A 22319-nucleotide genomic window follows, 5' to 3' on the forward strand; every position below is an offset into this window, starting at 1 on the left:
CATGATTACAGGTGCCGTCTGCAGTGATTTTGGAGCCCAAGAAAATAAAGTCTGTCACTGTTTCCATTGTTTCCCCACCTATTTGCTGTGAAGTGCTGGGACAGGATGCCATGATCTTAGTTTTCTGAATGTTGAGTTTAAAGCCAGCTTTTTCACTCTCCTCTTTCACCTTCATCAAGACGCTCTTTAATTCCTCTTCACTTTCTGCCATAAGGGTGGTGTCATCTGCATATCTGAGATTTTTGATATCTTTCCCAGAAATCTTGATTCCAGCTTGTGCTTCATTCAGCTCAGATTTCACGTGATATACTCTGCATGTAAGTTAAATAAGCAGGGTGACAATATATAGCCTTGACGTACTCTTCCCAATTTGGAACCAGGCTGTTGTTCCATTCTAACTGTTGCTTTTTGACCTGCAAACAGTATAGTTAGGAAGATTTTGCTGTTCTTACTTGGGGAGATTTCAATGTCATTTTTGGTTCTTTGGCTTAGTTCGATGGTCCCACTAAACCCTGCACATCTCCCATTGTTTCTCACCTTAGCAGAGGTCCAGGACCACTGCATTTGGACCTCAGAAGCCACTAAACTTGCCACGTTCTTCTGAGCATCGTCCTTATATCAAGGAATTTTGTAAGAGGAACATTGCCACACCTGAGGCTTGTATCAGGCACCCTCCCAGCAGGAAACAACTCTACCAAATTTTTTCCTTTGTAATGAGAAGAGTACTGAATTGGGAACCAGGAAACTTGTATTCTAGGCTTGGTTCTGCTACTTATTAGCTTTGTGATTTGGGGCAAGTTAACCTTACCTCTCTGGGTATGGCTGGCGATGAAGTTGTATGTAAAATGTTTTCTATGTATGAGTTTTTCTGGGAAGAGAATCCATAGCTTTTGTCAGATTCTTCACAAAGTTTGAGAAACTCTGGATTAGAATATCTTCAAGAATCTCTTAGCTCTGATATCATGTAAGTCCATAATGCTATCTTTTTCCAAGATCTATTATGTGCTAGGTACTGTTGGGGGTACCTTGCCTATTCAGACTGAGTTGCAATAAAGTTTTATAGTATAAAAGAGCAAGACCTGGTTCATGCTCACAGGGAGCTGATAAACCACTAGAGATAAGACACAAATAACTATGCTCCCAAGCAGAAAGTGACAAGTGCTAAAAGGAGGATACAAAATGCTTTTAAAATTCAGAAGAAGGAGTGATTTACACCCTTTCTGAGTTATGGTGCCTTAGAGTAAGTTCTTGGAGTTGTTTTATTTTGGGATATCTTCCTTCTAAAAGTCTTACATAAATTAGCAGGAAATAAAATTAGTTTTGTTTGGGTGTGAGTTTTTTGCTTTTTTAAATTTCTTGGGATCCTCTCTCATAGATAATTTTCTGTGTATACCATGTTCTGACCCACTCCTTGGCTTTTTATAAAAGGAAGCTTAATGACATGTCTAATGCCATCTGTCCCATCTTTCTCTCCAGCTTCCTCTCCCATCTCATGGATCATCATACTGTTTCAAGACCTCTCACATGCTGTTCTGTCTACTTGTAAGACTTTCCTTCTTGGTTAATACATCTTGAACCTTTAAATCCCATTGAGGAAGATAGGATGAGGAGGGGAAAACAAATCTCCCTCTTTGAGAAACCTCCAATTCCCTGCACTGGGTTACTTCTCCTACCATGAACAAGGGGTTCCTTGTGCTTCCTCTGTTGTAGGACTTGCTGCTCTATTTTAACCCTGTTTTGATGACTGTTTCTACGCCTAAACAATGAGCATCCTTAGGGCAGAGGCCTTGTCTCATGTTTCTTCTGTATCCTCAGTGTCCAGCCCAGGGCCTGGCATCAAGTAGAGGACGATAAACATTGATTGAGCTAAACCTAAATGTGGTTATTGGAGGTTTTGTAAATCAGAACTGGCAAACACGACCCACTCTCTGTAAACAGCTGTCTCCAGCTGACCTTGCTTGCTTGAAGGGAGTGATGCACCCCTTTGTTAGGGCTGTAGGCTTTTCTCCGGATACTATTCATGTTCCAGGGTGGCTAGCACAATAGTGCTGGATGCGGTGGAAGCTGCTCGAGACTCCTTACTTTGCGCTTGGAATAGCACAATGAAGACTTTCATCTACTAGCTCTCAGAGGTCCTGTCCCAAGTCCCCGTCTCTTGTACCCCTGGTAAACTGGACTGGAAAAGCTAGAAGGCATCTTTGGCCTCCTTTCTTTCCCTAAAGTAAGAACCTATAAAAAATAATAAACAGCTAGATTTCCATTTTTTCTTCTCTGACTCAGGCTGACTCCTCTACTCTCTTGAACCCTGTGGCCCTAAGACAAGAGTTAATTCTCATGTACAAAGTGGCTAGCGTTTGCCCCTTTTCTGCTGGTGTAATCTCTTCATTCCTCCTTCCAATGGTCCCACACTCAGTCTAATGACTCCTGAACCTTGGGAAGGAAAAGGCACATCTACTTCACTCAGCTTTCCTTTTCAATACTGGTTTTATCTCTCTCTTGCATGGCCTGGTTTATAACTCTAGGTTTGTTCCCATCCCTCCATCCTGTGCCCTGTCCTTGATGCCTCTCTGAGGAGTTAGTGACAGCAGAGGTGAAAACGAAGCTTCCCCCTGGGTGGCAGCATGAGGATGCTAGCAAATCATGGGATTCCAGGTCTCTCAGCACAGACCCAGGCTCTTTCTCAGTGATTTCCCATTTTTCACCCTGTGCTTCAGGTGCATTTTCTCATACGTCCATGCTAGCTCATGCCTCTGTGTCCTTGTACATGCATATCTTCCTTTTTTTCCCTTTCATCATGTGAGACCCACCTTGACTTATGGCATTGAGGGACCATACTTCAAAGCATATCTCCAGACGTAGCACTGTGTCTCAGTGTGTAGATCTCATTATTCCTTCAAGGGCCCTGCATCATTCTGTTAAAATTTAAAAGGCTTCAGATTGTTTAGAGTGATTTTTATTTGATAAAAATAAAAAGAATGTAGTCCTTCACATTTGTATAGTGCTAGGTCATATCTCCCAAGACCACTTACTTACTTGCCCTCAGCTGTTGTTCAACCTCCAATCCTAGGGTAATAGCAGCCCAAGAATAAAAGCAATGCCAAGAGGAAGATGTGGGAGGATGAAATAGAGGCAGCATAAATGGCTGTCAGTTTTAGCTGTTATACGTTCTATTTTTCAGGCTCTGGGGCAAGAGAGTAAGATTTTTGAACTCAGACAATTTACTTCTTCTTTGTAGAATGTCCCCTAGGAAATCAAGATGTCTTTTCTCTTGGAAACTTCATGCTGTTTTGACTGTTGACGTAGCGGAGGTGTTTGCCATTTCTGACACCTACTTATTTTGTTGTAGCACTCATAGATTGATTAGCGCTCACAGCCACAAGTCTGTGAGGAGATTGTGGCATCATTCCCAGAAAAATCAACAGATCAAAACCACTTTATGGTGACAGTCCTAGCTTCCTTGAAACAGAAAGATTGGTTTTGCTGGCCTAGTGACTGTAGGGCTAGACATGGATTTTAGGACTGGCTTACAGAGAGCTGTTTTAAACTGGCATCCATGTTTTCCCTCAAGTCTGCCTCTTGTAACTCACTGAAAAGAACAACCGGCATTGAGCATCTGCTGTGTGCCAGGCACAGTGCTTTGCACAGATGATGCTGTGGTGAGTGAGGCACAGTCTCTTCTTACAAAAACTATAAAGTGGGCTGGGAAGGATAGTGCTCAAAAATGTAACTAAAATACATGTGGGAAATGCTTTACTAGAGGAATGAACTAAATATCTGTGGAGCAAAGCTAAAGAAGCACTTCTCCCTGAAAGGGTCAGTGGAGGTCTTACAGAGTTCAGCTCAACAAACATTTATTTATTTTAAAATTAATTTATTTATTTTAATTGGAGGCTAATTACTCAACAAACATTTATTAAATACCACTTGTATTCTTGCACTGAGTACATAAAGTGAACTGACACTCATTTAGGAGTATCCAGTTGCTTGGGGTAGCGGGAAACACTGGGGCTGTAAAAACTATTTTAGAGTTTTCCAGAGCTTTTCCAGGTACAGAGTGATTTCTGTGAAGACCTGACTTTTAGCTTGCACCATTAGAGCACCTGGTCTAATGAAGACCTGACTTTTAGCTAGCTTGCACCATTAGAGCACCTGGTCTCCAGCCCAGTGGGCTCTCATCCTGCCTTGCCTATTCTGCTAAATTACAACAGTGTCAGAGTTTTAGAGAGATTCATATTTGATGTGAATAAAAGTAATGATCTCTTTCCATTTTCAAAGTGCTTTCACGTCCATTATCTCATGGCCTGTCAAACCATAGGCCCTTGGAACACTGGTGATGCTAGAGTGGAACCCCTCTTCAAGTTTAATAATGGCAATCTGCCATATTTTAGAAGATATTAAGCTAATGGATAGAGTTTTCTAAATTTCAAGTTTTTCTCCCATCAGTTTTATTTGATGAAAATAAAGTTAAGAGAGAAACTCATATGGTTTCGTATTTTTTGAAATGCAGACAACTCCATTTATATAATATAATATATTTTCTGCTAGTTAAGTCATTCTTGTTTTATATGATGAAAGCACATTGATAAGTATTTCATGTGCTTCACAAAGGGAAACATGATTTTTTTTTTTAGGCCCTTTGTAACCAACAAATTTGAAAACCATGCTTTTTGATTCACCAGCTATCCTGTGAGGTAGACAGAGCAGAAAAGGAAACTGAGGAGGATAAGTGATTTCTCTCTGACAATATATATATTCTGCCAGTAAATAACCAAACTAGAACCAGAATTTAATTAAGTTCAACTCAACATTTAATGTTGCTGGAGTCTAGGAAAGAGAAATGAATGAGACATAATACCTTCTTGTTGAGATAATGATTTGGCTGTCATAGTAGAAATTCACTTAATCAAGGGGCTTAAATAAGATAGAGTTTGTTTTTCTGTCATATAAAGTATAGGTAGATATTCCAGCTTTCTGTTTTGTAAACGTATCATACTGCTTTTATCTCGTAGTCTGAGATGGCTGCTCCCACTTCAGCCTGCATGTCCACATTCCAGCCTGCAGGCAGGGGAAGGGGAAAGCAGTGCATGAGTTAATATCCCACTGGCCAGAACTCAGTCATGGAACCATACCCAGCTGCAGGATTGGTTGGGAAATGTAATTTTTATTATGAATGGTCATGTACCCAGGAAAAATTCAGCAGTTCCACGATTAAAGGGAAAAGAGAGACTATTGAGGAAACTGGCAGGCTCTGCACACCATCCTTAAAGGGAAAGGTAGAGACTAGGAGAAATGTTTTGGAATTAGGCAGACCCAAGTTAATGATTCAGTTCTTTGCTTACTAGTGTATGTCCTTGGGTAAGTTACTTATTTTTCCAAGCTGCAATTTTCTTGCCTTTAAATAGCTATGTTATTTAAATGTTTTGTAAGGATTAAGTTAAAAAAGAAAGTTTTAAGTACTTAGCACAGTGTCTGAAACATGGAGCCTATGAGTAGTTACTAGTGGTGATAATGACGATGTTGATGATAGCATTAGTCCTTTTTACAATCCCATAGTACTCTATTTTCCTCCCTCAAATTATGCATCTTCTTATAATTACTTGTTATATATATGCCTTTTCCAATAGATTGCAAGTTTCAGCAAGCAGAAACTATGGCTGTGTTATTTACTCTTATATCCCCATTGCTAACCCTGGTCTGGCTTATCACTTGTGCTTAGTTGCTCAGTGTTATCTGACTCTTGTGACCCCATGGGTTGGACTGTAGCCTGCCAGGCTCCTCTGTCTATAGGGATGCTCCAGACAAGAATACCAAAGTGGGTTGCCATGCCCTCCTCCAGGAGATCTTTTCAACCCAGGGATTGAACCCAGGTCTCCCACATTGCAGGCAGATTCTTTACCATCTGAGCCACCAGGGAAGCCCTGGCTTATCACTGCTAACTGCTAAGCCACGTCAGTCGTGTCTGACTCTGTGTGACCCCATAGATGGCAGCCCACCGGGCTCCGCCATCCCTGGGATTCTCCAGGCAAGAACACTGGAGTGGGTTGCCATTTAGTGGTTGGAAAATATTTGTTGAATAAATGGATACATGTGCTAAGTGATAGTGTGTCTAAGGCAAAGAGGGTTGCTATGGGAACATGTAAGCATACTACCTACCTCAGCATGAGGAATGAGGGAAGCCTTCCTGAAAGAGCGTGAATGGAGTCTTAAAAAATGGCTAGACTAGGAGGGACTTCCTTGGTGGTCCAGTGGTTAAGACTCTGCATTTCCATTGCAAGGAGCACAGGTTCCATCTCTGGTTGGGGGAAAAAATGACTAGGAGTTCCTCACATTGAGGGTGTTGGGTGAAGAGTCAAACTCTCTGCAGAAAGGGGAAACATTCTGGGCAAAAGTGGGAAGTCATTGATCCTGGAGATGCAGTTGGGAAACTTGAAGCAGTTTGTGTTAATCCTGGAATCTTGAGGAGGCATGTGGAAGATGATGGGACATGAGACCTGAGAAGTAGACATGTCTTGATCAACTTTTTTAAAAGATACCATTTATATTTAGTAACTGCTCTGTACTCTTATATGTCATACAAAAAACCTAGGAGTATTGACCTGCTCATTGCCCTTTCAGGCTCAGCCACCTGAGGTCATTGCTTTCGGGTTTTAATTGCCATGGTGCAGCAACGTAGCTTGTGCTGAACTTGCCATGGGAGGTGCCCTACTCATCATGATTGAATTGAGAGGGTTGGTTCTTTTGTGTGTATCTCTCTCTCTCTCAACTGTAAGCTCCTTTAGAGTTGGGACTGTGTTTTCTCTTTGGTGTCTTTCCTTAGAGTGGTCGAATCAGTACTTTGCATACAACAGGGGTTTAATGAGTGCCTCATTCTGTAAAGCATACCAATAGGAGCATGCTTATGTCCAATTATGATAATAATAATGTCCTATCTGTGTACATTACTCAGTCTTTCTTTAAAGATATCATTTATTGAGCAACTACTATATACCAGATCATGTCATCACTATGTGCCAGGCTTTTAAAAGCATTATTTCATTTTATAGTATTACAAATGATATCATTTAATCCTCAGATATACTGTGGTTATTAAGGACCCTGTTTGAGGAATCTAAGACTTAGATTAAATGACTTGTCCAAGTGACAATAATTTCCAGAGCCAATATTTGAACTAAGGATGGTCAGAATCCATCTAATGTCCACACAATTTCCATTTCACAAAAATTCACTATTTTGAGCTTCACAGGAACCTTAAGTGTTGAGATTGACACCTAGAGAGTCATGTAGTCATGTAGTGACTAAGCAGACAGTATTTGAGCCAAGATTTTCTTTCTTTCTTTCTGACCATGCTATACAGTATGTGGGATCTTAGTTCCCCAACCACGGACCAAACCAATGCCCCCTGCAGTGGAAGCATGGTGTCTTAACCACTGGACTCCCAGGGAAGCCCCCAGATTTTCTTGGGCTTCCATCTTAGTCAAGTGCTCTTTATGCAGCACCAGGCTGCCAACCCTGTCAGGGCCATGCCTTCTGTCTGGTGTATGTTTCTTGAGTGTGCTACACTCAAGTTAGCATGTTTATGTTAGTTATAAACATAACCACTTGATAGATATGTACCTTACAGCTTATTATGGACTGTTCAGAGTACCATCACCAAAATCATTTAAGTCCCAGGTGTAATTTTTAAAATTTCCATCACTAGAATTCCTGGAAACTATATATGCTGCAGGCCTGTCAGCTTTTCATTTGAGGATTAAGAAGCTACAATTTCTTCCCAACTTTCCCACCCTCCAAATGCTGTGTATAGTGATAGGTGGATACTATTATTATAATTTTTGCGGAAGCTAGAGGAGACAGCTTGGGTTTGCGGCCACAGTCTCAGCTTCTAGCCATGGCTAGACATAAAGTGGTTGCCTTTTCCATTTCCTTACTGTTGTAACCTTTAAACAAGTCATTTCCCCATTCTAGACCTTGACTTCCCCCTTATATAAAATTAGGGGAGAAAGGAAGGAGAGACTAATTTATCTCTAAGATACCTTCCAGCTATAACAGTCTGTGATTCTAATCTGACTCCTTTCTCTATCTGTTCTTTGCCAGCAAAGTTTCCCAGTAACCCTGGCCAAATACAACATCCTTTCAGAGGACCCTTCAGAGGACCTCAGTTTTCTGTCTGTAAAATAGGAGTAAATATGGATATTTATGTACAAAAATGATTCAGTGATTTATCCCATGACCCATTTGGGGCATCATAGTGTACTCCTACAGGGATCTAAGGATGTCTGCCCTGGGCCATCCCACAGTGAATCCAGGTCAGTCACAGCAGTATACAGTTTGATGGTAGATAGCAGTCCATCTTCCCTACCACCTTTTTCCTAGCCTCCATTCATTTCCTGCCTAATTCTCCTTCACGGGCAGGCAGGGTAATCTTCCCAAAACACAGCTCTAGTCATATACATCCCTAGCACAGATATCTTTAATAGCTCCCCATGACAGTCTTGAAGGTCTGAACTCAGGCAGTAAGAATAGAAAGGAAAGGATAAGAAAGATTGTGAAGGTAAAATGATAGGAACTGGTATCTGAAATTTCATGCACTCAAACTCTTGCTGGCTATGTTGTGCCCTGGCTCAGAACTGAAATATAATATCACAATGGACTCCTGATGGTGTGGATTGGTCCAGGCAGATCTAGGCTAACATGGAAAAGCAAGTGAGATGCCAAGAGGGATACTAGAATCAACCTTCTTTTTGTTCTCCTAAAGCGACACCTTTGAAGAGCCCTGGCATTTTCCCTGGTTAAGAAAAGCCTCCTGGAGGCTTCAAAGAAGCTCCTCCCTTTGCTGGAAAATTTCAGCTGCACTTTATTGCATTCTGACTTTAGCATTCTTCACAGCTCATACTGCAGTGCTGTCATGATGAGAAGTCTGAATTGCTGCATTTGGCCTCAGGTATGGTGGGCTCTGCACCATCACGCCTGCACCTTGATGGTTGGTTGATAGAAGTTGGCCTCTCACTCATAGCAAAGTTTAGGACTCTGGGGTGACTACCCTGTTAAGAACTTTAATAATGCAGAGGCTACAACGGAAAAATTTCTGCACTGGGAGTCAGGAGGTCTGGGTTAGTTCCTAGGATCTGTCCTGTGTGGCACTGTGACTCTGGGGGATATATTTAATCTCTATAATCTTCATATTCTTTCCCTGCAAAGATGAAGAACTGGGACAAAGTTATCTCTAAATGCCATCTTGTTCTAAAATTCTAAACTAGTGATTTATTGCACGTTTTGTCTCTGTTGGCCTCTGTGCTAGATATGAGGAATATGAAAACAAAAAAATAATAATAAAAGTTAACGCTTACTGAGTGTTTAAATATATGCCACAGATTAAGTATATACAATGTTTTGTTCAGTTCTCAGAATATCCCTATGAGACTAGGTTTGTCATAAGTTTTACTGGCCCTGTGAAAGGGCCATTTCTTGGTCCTCCCCCTGCTCCCCCAGGTTGGGCCCCTGCTCTCTTAGACTGATCTGGAAAGCAGCAATGTGAGAGACCCATTCTAGGTGCTCAGCCAGAAACAACTCTGCTGTGGCAATATCTAGGCTGTTGGCTAATAATAGTGGTAACTTAAGACAGGTAAATAGATTGCCCCTCCCCACTATTTCTTAAAAAAAATTTTTTTCTACCAAATAGCAAGACTTACATTAAATCTCTAGTAATTAGGAGAGTGTGGTATTAGCTCACGAATAGACAAATAGCCCACTGGAACAGAATAAAGAATATAGAAACAGATCCAAGTATCTATGAACATTTAGCATATGACCATTCATTATATGACAACACCAGTGCAGTGGTGCCAGGGCACTTGGGTCAACTGGATTGGACAATCATGTGGCAAAAGCTGACTTGACTCCTACTGCACACTGTACACAAAAAGCATTTAAAATTTTTGTAGCTCTAAATGTAAATATTATAATTATCAAACTTCGGGGAGGTAACATACAGGAATATACTCATGATCTTAAACTAAGCAAAGATTTCTTAAATAGGACACAAAAGTATTACAACTATACAAGGAAAAAAACGAGTAAAGTGGACTACATTAAAAAACAAGAACTTTTGCTCAAAATGCACCATTAAAAAGTGAAAAAGGAAGATACAGGGACGAAGAGGATATTTGCAACATTTACATATAACAAAGGATCATATCTAGAATATAGAAGGAACCTCTACAAATCAGTAAGAGAAAGGAAGACCACCCAATCTAAAAAATGGGCAAAATACTTGAATAGACAGGTTACAAAAGAGAATATCCAAATGGCCGGTGGACATAATGGAAATGTGCTCAAGTTCAGTAGACTTAAAGGAAATGCAAGGTAAAGTCTCTGTGCATTACCACTTGATACCAACCAGAATGGGTAAAAGAAACCAACCAGAAAACCTGACTATACTAGGTTTTGTAAGTACTGGCAAGAATGTAAAGCACCTAGAACTCTTATGTACTCTGGTGGAGTCTAAATTGGAAACTATTTTAAAAAACTGAGAGAACTATTCAAGATGAACCTCTGCATTGCCTATACCTCAGTAGTTTCAGGTTCTGGGTATATCCCCAACACAAATGCATACACATGTTCACTGAAAGATACATGCAGAAACATTAGTAGCAATACTGTTCATACTGGTCCACACTGGAATACAACTCTAATTTCTACCTCCAGTAAAAAGTATAAATAAGTTATAGCATATTCATATAAATAAACTACTAGGGCAATGGGAAGTGAAGAATTACTGTTTCACCTAAAAATGACGAATCTTGCAAACATAATCAGTTAAAGAAGCTGTACACAAAAGAGAACCTAGTATATTATTCCATTTTCACAAATTTAAAAAATAGACAAAATAACATTTTGGTTTTGGAAGTCAGAATAGTGGTTTGCCAGTTTAGGGGACAGGATACTTTTGGAGTGCTGGTAGTGATCTGTTTCTTATTCAAGATACTATTTATACAGGTGTTTTCAGTTTGTGAAAATTCACTCAGCTGTGTACTTATTTATGCAATTTGCATATGAATGTTGTTCAGTTGCTAAGTTGTGTCAGACTCTCTGCGACCCCACGGACTGCAGCACGCCAGGCTTCCCTGTCCTTCTCTATTTCCCAGTTCAGTTCAGTCGCTCAGTCGTGTCCGACTCTTTGCGACCCCATGAACCGCAGCACGCCAGGCCTCCCTATCCATCACCAACTCCTGGTGTTTACCCAAACCCATGTCCATCGAATCGATGATGCCATCCAGCCATCTCATCCTCTGTCATCCCCTTCTTCTCCTGCCCCCAATCCTTCCCATCATCAGGGTCTTTTCCAATGAGTCAGCTCTTTGCATCAGGTGGCCAAAGTATTGGAATTTCAGCTTCAACATCAGTCCTACCAATGAACACCCAAGACTGATCTCCTTTAGGATGGACTGGTTGGATCTCCTTGCAGTCCAAGGGACTCTCAAGAGTCTTCTCCAACACCACAGTTCAAAAGCATCAATTCTTCAGCGCTTAGCTTTCTTTGTAGTCCAACTCTCACATCCATGAATGACCACTGGAAAAACCATAGCCTTGACTGGACGGACCTCTGTTGGCAAAGTAATGTCTCTGCTTTTTAATATGCTGTCTAGGTTGGTCATAACTTTCCTTCCAAGGAGTAAGCGTCTTTTAATTTCATGGCTGCAGTCACCATCTACAGTGATTTTGGAGCCCCAAAAAATAAAGTCAGCCACTGTTTCCACTGTTTCCCCTATCTATCTGCCATGAAGTGATGGGACTGGATGCCATGATCTTAGCTTTCTGAATGTTGAGCTTTAAGCCAACTTTCTCACTCTCCTCTTTCACTTTCATCAAGAGGCTCTTCAGTTCTTCTTCGCTTTCTGCCATAAGGATGGTGTCATCTGCATATCTGACGTTATTGATATTTCTGCCGGCAATCTTGATTCCAGCTTGTGCTTCATCAGCCCAGCATTTCTCATGATGTACTCTGCATATAAGTTAAATAAGCAGGGTGACAATATACAGCCTTGACGTACTCCTTTTCCTATTTGGAACCAGTCTGTTGTTGCATGTCCAGTTCTAACTGTTGCTTCCTGACCTGCATACAGGTTTCTCAAGAGACAGGTGAGGTGGTCTGGTATTCCCATCTCTTTCAGAATTTTCCAGAGTTGGTTGTGATCCACACAGTCAAAGTCTTTGGCATATTCAATAAAGCCGAAATAGATGTTTTTCTGGAACTCTCTTGCTTTTTCGATGATCCAGCAGATGTTGGCAATTTGATCTCTGGTTCCTCTGCCTTTTCTAAAACCAGCTTGAACAGCTGGAAGTTCACGATTCACGTATTGCTGAAGCCTGGCTTGGAGAATTTTGAGCATTACTTTACTAGTGTGTGAGATGAGTGCAATTGTGCGGTAGTTTGAGCATTCTTTGGCATTGCCTTTCTTTGGGATTGGAGTGAAAACTGACCTTTTCCAGTCCTGTGGCCACTGCTGAGTTTTCCATATTTGTTGACATATTGAGTGCAGCACTTTCACAGCATCATCTTTTAGAATTTGAAATAGCTCAACTGGAATTTCATCACCTCCACTAGCTTTGTTTGTAGTGATGCTTCCTAAGGCCCACTTGACTTCACATTCCAGAATGTCTGGCTCTATGTGAGTGACCACACCATTGTGATTGTCTGGGTAGTGAAGAACTTTTTTGTACAATGCTGTCTCCCAGAGTTTGCTCAAATTCATGTCCATTGAGTTGGTGATGCTATCTAAACATCTCATCATGTGCTGCCATCTTTTCTTCCTGCCTTCAGTCTTTCCCACCATCAGGGTCTTTTCTAATGAGTCAGCTCTTCACATGAGGTGGCCAAAGTATTGGAGCTTCAGCTTCAGCATCAGTTCTTCCAATGAATATTCAGACTTTTATTTCCTTTGGAATTGACTAGTTTGATTTCCTTGCAGTCCAAGGGATTCTCAAGAGCCTTTTCCAGTACCACAATTCGAAAGTACCGATTCTTCAGTGCTCAGCCTTCTTTATGGTCCAACTCTCACATCCATACATGTCTACTGGAAAAACTATAGCTTTGACTGTATGGACATTTGTCAGCAAAGAGATGTCTCTGCTTTTTAATATGCTGTCTAGGTTTGTCATAGCTTTCTTTCCAAAGAGCAAGCATCTTTTAATATCATAAGAATATTATATTGTAAAAACATTTTTACTAAAAAATTTAAAAAACAAGGTAGATTTTAAGATTCTAACTTTAAATTGATAAAAGATTCATATTATTAAAAATTCAAAAAATATAGAAGGGAAATAGTTTAAAAATCTGCTTCCCACCCCTGTTGCCCAGCCATCCAGTTCCCTTCCTCATAGGTAACCAAAAGTATTAGTCTTTTTGTGTATCCTTCCAGAGTTATTTTTTAATATGCAAGGAAATACATAAGTAAGTGGTTAAACATACACACATCTATTCTTCCCTACTTACCCTTTTTATATGTATGGCAATATTCTGAACACATTATTCTACAGTCTGCTTTTGTCATTTATCTTAAAAATCTTTCTATATCAGCATGTAAAGAAGTTCCTTATTTCTTCTTATAGCTGCATAATGCACTACTGAAAGAATGTGCCATGATTTATTTAATAGATTCCCCTCCTGATGGGCATTTAGGTTAAATTATTTCTGGTTGAGAAGCTTTCTTGATCATGATCTATGTCATGTTACATATCTATTTTTCCAGGCCTCATTTTAACTTTTTATAGCAGTTTGAACAGGTTGATATGTAGTAAAGCAATACTTTATATGAAATAAAGGGATAGAAATAAAATAATTTTTCTACCTCTAAACTTGTAAAAAAAAGGCTGTCTAAATAATTGGACTGCAGAATTTCAAAGCTAGGAAGGCTGGCAGAGAACTAATTCTGTGCTTTCTTGTGATTGATTTCTTTAATATTCTGATGAAAATTAAGGATTTTCTCCTTAGAAAAATACACACATATGTAAAATTTTACATATAAGTTTTGGGGTTGACAAACCCCTTAAAATTCCTCTATGGGTTCTACATTAGTAATCTTTCGGGACTTTCCTGGTGATCCAATTAAGAATCCCACTGCCAGTGCAGGGACATATGTTCAATCCCTGGTCTTGCAAGATTCCACATGCCATGGGGTACCTAAGCCCTTGTGCCACAACTATTGGGCCTGCACTCTAGAGCTCGTTCTCTACAAGAGAAGCCACCACGCTGAGAAGCCCATGCACCACAACTAAAGAGTAGCTCACCGCAACTAAAGAAAGCCTGCATGCAGCAGTGAAAACCCAGCGCAGCCAAGAATAAATAAATGTAAAAAAAAGAGAAAGCGTTCTTAAAAAAGAAAAAGAATCTGTTGGGAATTCCCTGGTGGTCCAGTGATTAGGACTCTGTGCTCTCACTGCCAAGGGCCTAGGTTCATGTCCAACTCTTTGTGACCCCGGAGTTCTCCAGGCCAGAGTACTGGATTGGGTAGCCTATCCGTTTTCCAACAGATCTTCCCAACCCAGGAATCGAACCAGGGTCTCCTGAATTGCAGGTGGATTCTTTACCAACTGAGTATCAGGGAAGCCGAAATAAATAAATAAAATTTTAAAAAAGAGAAAGAATTCTTTAAAAAAAAAAAAAAATCTGTTGAGAATTCTCTGGTGGTCCAGTGGTTAGGACTCTACTCTTACTCCGGAGGGCCTAGGTTCAATCCCTGACCAGGGAACTAAAATCCAACAAGCTGCACAGGCAGCCAAAAAAAGAGAAACTCCTCAAGAATCTGTTATCTAGTATAACCCCAATGATATAAAAATTGAGAAACTGAGGGCCAGAGATGGAAAGTGAGTCTCAAAACTAGTTAATGGCAGAAGACAGTCACATGTATTTATGTTAAATAACTGCCAGCAATATTTCCTCTCCTTTCATTGACTGATGCTACAGCCCAGAATGACAAGGGAGGCTGCCCATTCCTACCCAGGAAAAGTTCAGTTTGTAGGTAGGGTAATCAGAGAGAAACATGGTAAACAAATTTAATTGAAAGACTGATTTATATATATACATATATATATCAAGATGGTATTGTTAGAATTTCTTGTATAATACTTTGACTTTTCTTTCTCTTTTGTTTTCTGTTCAGCCCAAAAAGAAGAAGGGAAAAGTGGAAGTGAGACCCATTAATTTGGGGACAGATTATGAATATGGGGCTTTAAACATTCACCTGATTGCATATGACATGGCCCTGACAGAGAGTTATGCCCAGTATATTCACAACCTCTGCAATCATCTCTCCATTAAAGTCGAGGAAAGGTATGAAAGATGCCTTTGCATGGGATGTTCTTGGTGTGGGTAGCATGTAGATATAATTTTTGTTTTGAGAAATAATTTACATGTAGTAAAATTCACTCCTTTTAGGTATGTAGTTTACCACAATCAAAATACAAAACAGCTCCATTAAGTTTTAAAAAGTTCCTTGGTGCCTGAGGTGTAGTTAATCTCCTCTGTCTTGCCTCTAGAGTCCCTGGCAACCACTGATTGATTTTCTGTCCCTGTTGTTTTAAGTTCTCCAGAATATCATATAAATGGGATCATACAGTATGTAGCTGTTTGTTTCTGGCCTCTTTCACTTAGCATAATGGGTTTAAGATTTATCTGGGGTTTTGCAAACATTCTTTTATTCTGAATATCTATTCAGAATTCTGAATAGTATTCCATTAATTCTGAATAGATATTCAGAGTTCCATACTTAATATCTATTCAGTATTCCATTAATTCTGAATATCTATTCAGAATTCTGAATAGTATTCCATTAAATGGTAAACCTTAATTGGTTTATGCCTTCACCGGTTGATATACATTTGGATTGTTTCTAGTTTATTGGTAATTATGAATAAAGCAAATAGATTCCATAAAAATAAATAAGTAAAACAAATAGATTCAAGGGATTAGATCTGATAGACAGAGTGCCTGAAGAACTATGGATGGAGGTTCATGACATTGTACAGGAGGCAAGGATCAAGACCATCCCAAGAAAAAGAAATGCAAAAAAGCAAAATGGTTGTCTGAGGAGACCTTACAAATAGCTGTGAAAAGAAGAGAAGCCAAAGGCAAAGGAGAAAAGGAAAGATATACCCATTTGAATGCAGAGTTCCAAAGAATAGCAAGGAGAGATAAGAAAGCCTTCCTCAGTAATCAATGCAAAGAAACAGAGGAAAACAATGGGATGGGAAAGACTAGAGATCTCTTCAAGAAAATTAGAGATACCAAGGGAACATTTCAGTAAAGGACAGAAATGATATGGACCTAACAGAAGCAGAAGATATTAAGAAGAGGTGGCAAGAATACACAGAAGAACTATACAAAAATGATCTTCATGACCCAGATAATCACGATAGTATGATCACCAACCTAGAGCCAGACATCCGGGAATGTGAAGTCAAGTGGGCCTTAGGAAGCATCACTTCGAACAAAGCTAGTGGAGGTGATGGAATTCCAGTTGAGCTATTTCAAATCCTAAAAGATGATGTTGTGAAAATGCTGCACTCAGTATATAAGCAAATTTGGAAAACTCAGCAGTGGCCACAGGACTGGAAAAGGTCAGTTTTCTAAGCAATCCCAAAGAAAGGCAATGCCAAAGAATGCACAAACCGCCACACAATTGCACTCATCTCACATGCTAGTAAAGTAATGCTCAAAATTCTCCAAGCCAGGTTTCAACAATACGTGAACCGTGAACTTCCAGCTGTTCAAGCTGGTTTTAGAAAAGGCAGAGGAACCAGAGATCAAATTGCCAACATCTGCTGGATCATCGAAAAAGCAAGAGAGTTCCAGAAAAACATCTACTTCTGCTTTATTGACTATGCCAAAGACTTTGACTGTGTGGATCACAACAAACTGTGGAAAATTCTGAAAGAGATGGGAATACCAGACCACCTCACCTGTCTCTTGAGAAACCTGTATGCAGGTCAGGAAGCAACAGTTAGAACTGGACATGGAACAACAGACTGGTTCCAAATAGGAAAAGGAGTACGTCAAAGCTGTATATTGTCACCCTGCTTATTTAACTTATATGCAGAGTACATCATGAGAAACGCTGGGCTGGAAGAAGCACAAGCTGGAATCAAGATTGCTGGGAGAAATTTCAATAACGTCAGATATGCAGATGACACCACCCTTATGGCAGAAAGCGAAGAAGAACTGAAGAGCCTCTTGATGAAAGTGAAAGAGGAGAGTGAAAAAGTTGGCTTAAAGCTCAACATTCAGAAAACTAAGATCATGGTATCCAGTCCCATCACCTCATGGCAAATAGATGGGGAAACAGTGGAAACAGTGGCTGACTTTATTTTTGGGGGCTCCAAAATCACTGCAGATGGTGATTGCAGCCATGAAATTAAAAGACGCTTACTCCTTGGAAAGAAAGTTATGACCAACCTAGACAGCATATTAAAAAGCAGAGACATTACTTTGCCAACAAAGGTCCATCTAGTCAAGGCTATGGTTTTTCCAGTAGTCATGTATGGATGTGGAGAAGGCATGGCAGCCCACTCCAGTACTCTTGCCTGGAGAATCCCATGGACGGAGGAGCCTGGTGGGCTGCAGTCCATGGGGTCGCACAGAGTTGGACACGATTGAAGCAACTTAGCAGCAGCAGCAGCAGCATATATGGATATGAGAGTTGGAGTGTAAAGAAAGCTGAGCGCCAAAGAATTGATGCTTTTGAACTGTGGTGTTGGAGAAGACTCTTGAGAGTCATTTGGACTGCAATGAGATCCAACCAGTCCATCCTAAAGGGGATCAGTCCTGGGTGTTCATTGGAAGGACTGATGTTGAAGCTGAAACTGCAATAGTTTGACCACCTGATGCAAAGAACTGACTCATTAGAAAAGACCCTGATGCTGGGAAAGATTGAGGGCAGGAGGAGAAGGGGACAACAGAGGATGAGATGATTGGATGACATCACCATCTCAATGGACATGAGTTTGGGTAAACTCCGGGAGTTGGTGATGGACAGAGAGGCCTGGCGTGCTGTGGTTCATGAGGTCACAAAGAGTCGGACATGACTGAGCGACTTAACTGGACTATGCAGACCTTTGTAAGCAAAGTAATGTCTCTGCTTTTTAATACATAGTCTAGGTTTGTCTTAGCTTTTCTTCCAAGGAACAAGTGTCTTTTCATTTCATGGTTGCAGTCACCGTCTGTAGTGATTTTGGAGCCCAAGAAAATAAAGTTTGTCAGTTTCTATTGTTTCCCCATCTATTTGCCTAGAAGTGATGAGACCGGATGCCATGATCTTCGTTTTTTGAATGTTTAGTTTTAAGCCAGCTTTTTCACTCTCCTCTTTCACCTTCATCAAGAAGCTCCTTAAACTAATTTGAACTTTTAAACCCTTATTACTTACAGTATAACTGTGCTAAATGTGCTAATTAGAAGATTGGATAGTCAGCTGTGACTTAAGCGCTCATAGCTGATAGTACTTCGATTGTTTTAGGCCTATAGATGTGGTTTATCTTTTTTCTGATGCCTGGGAGAGTTGGTTGCTCTTTCAGCACTTGATACATATCTCTATCATGTCACTTAGTGCTCTGGGCTGTAATGATTTATTCATGTGTCAGATTCCTTCCCCACTGACTACATGGGGACTATGTTCTTTATTTCTTTTTTTTTTTTTATGTTCTTTATTTCTTTAGTACCTAGCATAAAGACTGTCCCATGGGGGACATTAAGCCATTCTGGAAAGAATGACAGGTCCTTGAATATGATTGCACAATCCAGTTGTGTATACATTTCCTAAAGTTTAATGAACATATTTTTAATTAATCAAAAATCTACTGGCTGAGCCTCTTTTTGCTCTGTGGTCCACATGCTCAGTGGACGAGAAGGCACTGGACTTCTTGCTCTGTAGTGTAGGCATTTTGTATCTTTTGTCTGGAGGATACAAAGGTAAATGCCCCTGATTTCAAGGAGAGTGTGTGTGTATACATGTGTGTGCACACATACACACACATAAAAATAATTATAATGTAGAAGGTGGTAAGTGAAAGATAAAGTTTAATGTCAGTTCAAGGAGACAGAGTAGCATAATAATTTAGGGCTATGTTTCTCAAAGTACTACTCCGTGAAGCTATTACAAGCTTGTGCCAAAATGTACATTAACACTTTGCTTCCTTCATCAAAAAAGTCTTGCTATTGAAAGACTTTCTATTGGAAGCTATTGAATATAAAATGTTGATTGAATAAAAGTGTGTTTAGTGTCTGTTTCATGCTTCTTATCTTATCTTGAATTGATAACAAGTTTGCTTATCAGCAGCTTGTCTTTGGATCATACTGAGTAACAAATGGCTAAGAGTGAAAACTCTGGAATCAAACTGCCTGCATTGAAATCCTAGTTCTACCCATTATTATCAAGATGACTTTGAGAAATTCTGAACCTTGGTTTCTTTGTCTCCATAATGTGATGATAATTTTCGTATTTTTTTGAGTTCTGAAAATTAAATAGGAAAATATATGATAGCACCTAACAGACCAGCACTTTGTAAACACCCTGTAAATAATATTATTGTTATGAATAATTAATGAGATTTTTTTTCAACTGGCATGGGTAGCATCTCAGAAGCTGTGGTGGCAAAGGGGCATTAAATGCCATTTACAGAATGTTATCATACCTTCAGTGAATCAGCTCCTTGGAGTAGTGTTTTAAATTTTTAGAAGAACTTTTAAAAATATTTTGTTTTTAGAAACTGGCTGTGAAAAGCTCTGACTACATTTGAGTAAAGGTAGGAAGCAGTAGCATTTGTTGAGCACCTACTATCAGCCAGCCACTCTGCCAAATACTTTTCTGTATATTATTTTATTTAATTCATATAAGCACCTAAGCACCTTGCCATAGTGGATGCAAGCATTGACTTTGGAGCTAGACTGCTTCAGTTTTTCCCTTGTTCTGCTACATTCTTACTGTGTGACAGACATTGGGCAGTTTTTTTAACCTGTTTGTGTCTTGGTTTCCTCATCTGTAAAATGAGGTTGATAAAAGTACCTATCTAATAAAGCTGTAGTGAAAATTAAGGGAGTTAATATATTTTAAATGCTTACAATTAAGTTTAGAAACTGTTGGCTGCTATTAGTAGTAGTATAATAGAAGCTTGCCTATAGTCATACATCTAATAAGTGGCAAGGTCTTGATTTGAACCCACTTCTTTTCCTTCAAATTCTTAATTCCCTCTAACTGGTTCTCCACACTGCTATTTGTATGATCTTTCTAGAATGGAAATGTGATCATGTCACTCCCATGCTTATATTCTTCCATGGCCTCCCATTCCTTTAAGATCAAAATAAAAGTTGCTCACGTGTCTTGCTAGGTGCTCCATTGCCTGGGCTTGTCTCTCTTGCCTTAACTCACACTTCTCTCTCCTCCTTCTAGCTCCAGTTACACTATATTTTTTGTCCTTTCCCACCTCAGGACCTTTGCATATGCTCTCTAACGCCTGGAATACTTTTTCCCCTTCAGCTAATCAACCCCTATTTTTTCTTAGGCTTTATTTTAAATGTCACTTCTTCAGAGAACCTCATTAAGTTAGGTCTTTATGTTATATATTTAGGAGAAGTAAAGAGTATAAAACTTCCCTTTTATAATGCTAATTCCATACCCTCATAATTACTTGACTTTTACTAGACTCTAAGATCTGTGAGGCAGGGACTATTTCTGTCTTTATCAGCAGTCATGCCAAGACCTTGCACAGTACCTGACACATAGTGGGCACTGGATGAATACTTGTTGCCTTGGATTTAGTTTCAATAGGCATAAACATAAATTCCTAGAATAACAGGATGAACGATGTGCTGCTTTTTGCCTCTTTCCTTGTTCTTTGCTCCAAATAGTGCAGAGCATAAAGAAATGTTCACTTTTAGCAATTTACTTCTTTGCATTAATTGAGGTTTTCAGACCATTATATCAGGTATTCTTGCTGCCCAGCTTTTCAGAGATAAAATGATCTTCTTTTCTTCTGATTTTCATTTTACCTTGATCCATTTTTCCTTTAGGAGTTGGGAATAGGGCTCTGACCTTGAGATGGAATTCAGCAAGGGAGCTGTGTGCTGGCTTTTGTTCTATAAATGGTCTGCATCACTGCAGCTGCAGCTCACCCAGAGGAGGAGAGGAAGAAGCCTTTCCTGTGGGTCCTTTAATTTTCCTGTCTCCCTTGCTGAGCAGCTGTCTGAAGAGATGTAAATCTTACTTATCTGGGAGCAGCTTCCAAGCCTGAAGCTGACCAGCTCCTGTTGTCTGTGGAGAGTGAAAGCATCATTCTCTGTAAGGCTGCTCTTTCCTTTTTTTTTTAAATCCACTTACATTTTTTAAATGGAGGTATAACATATATAGTAGAGTCCACAGATTCTAAGTTCCCTAGCATCCTAGCAGGCCCCCTTGTGTCCTATCCCAGCAGTACTCCTCAAAAGCAGCACTATTTTATCATGTTAGGTTGACTCTTGAAATTCAACTACTTCATTTCTTCCCTTCTATTTTCACTAAAGCTTCACACATTTAATAAAATAATGTTTATTGCAGAAAATTGGGGAAGTACGGAAATATGTAGATACTAAAGAAAAATAACCTTTACTCTTATGACTCAAAGGTCTATTTTACTTTAAAATGACTAGAGTTCCTAGTATTTTTTTTTTTATTAATAAAACTATATCTGATTTTTCTATTGGTTCTCTTTGAGGGCCTCATGCCTCCTTGCCTTTGTAGAATGCCCTCTTTTGGAATGCCCTCCAGGCAAAAATCTATGTTCATTCTTTACATCTTGATAAAGCACTGCCTCACCTATGAAGCCTTCCCCAGGCTCTCCCCTTTTTCTCCCTCTTGTCTCTGTAATATTTGGTATATACCTATATTGCCTTTGTCTTCCTATAGTGCAAATGTTTGTGTACTTACCTGTCTCCAAAACATTCTTAGCAAGCTCCTTCAAAGCATAAACTGCATAGTGCCCATCAGACTGCCTAGGACAGAACAGGATCTCAGTAAATGTTTGTTGAATGAGTGAATGAATAAATAAACAAATCAATGAAATCTTGCTGAAGTAAGTGTTGAATAAAATGCATGCTCAGTGGCAGGAATGAACAAGTCCCACTTTATTCAGTCTTATCTGTGGAATGTCAAAAAAGAAAAAGAACACTTTAGAGGCTGTTTACTTTTCTGAAAGCTTTTACATAATTACTTTGATTTTCCATAACAAGTTTATGAATGTGCCCCCCTCCCCATTTTTGGCCGTGCCATGCAGTATGTGGGATCTTAGTTCTCTGACCA

General features: G+C 39.7%; 2 protein-coding genes across 2 annotated transcripts in view; one reads left to right on the forward strand and one right to left on the reverse strand.

Annotated features, from left to right (window-relative positions):
• MRPL48 (mitochondrial ribosomal protein L48) overlaps positions 1 to 22319 on the forward strand; it is a 47554-nt gene that overhangs the window by 20930 nt on the left and 4305 nt on the right. The window contains exon 5 of the mRNA XM_081539600.1: positions 15159 to 15328. Within this exon, the coding sequence (XP_081395726.1) occupies positions 15159 to 15328 (170 nt within the window). The remainder of the gene's footprint in view (positions 1 to 15158; positions 15329 to 22319) is intronic.
• The window catches only part of COA4 (cytochrome c oxidase assembly factor 4 homolog), a 32404-nt gene continuing 14875 nt past the window's right edge, over positions 4791 to 22319 (reverse strand). Inside the window, exons 3-4 of the mRNA XM_081539601.1 lie at positions 21948 to 22008; positions 4791 to 5055 (exon numbers count right to left, since the gene is read on the reverse strand). Of these exons, the coding sequence (XP_081395727.1) occupies positions 4988 to 5055; positions 21948 to 22008 (129 nt within the window). The 3' untranslated portion in view covers positions 4791 to 4987. The remainder of the gene's footprint in view (positions 5056 to 21947; positions 22009 to 22319) is intronic.

Source organism: Giraffa tippelskirchi, chromosome 11 (assembly GCF_054371585.1).
Source record: "Giraffa tippelskirchi isolate mGirTip1 chromosome 11, T2T-mGirTip1v1.2.pri, whole genome shotgun sequence".
NCBI classification, from domain to species: domain Eukaryota; kingdom Metazoa; phylum Chordata; class Mammalia; order Artiodactyla; family Giraffidae; genus Giraffa; species Giraffa tippelskirchi.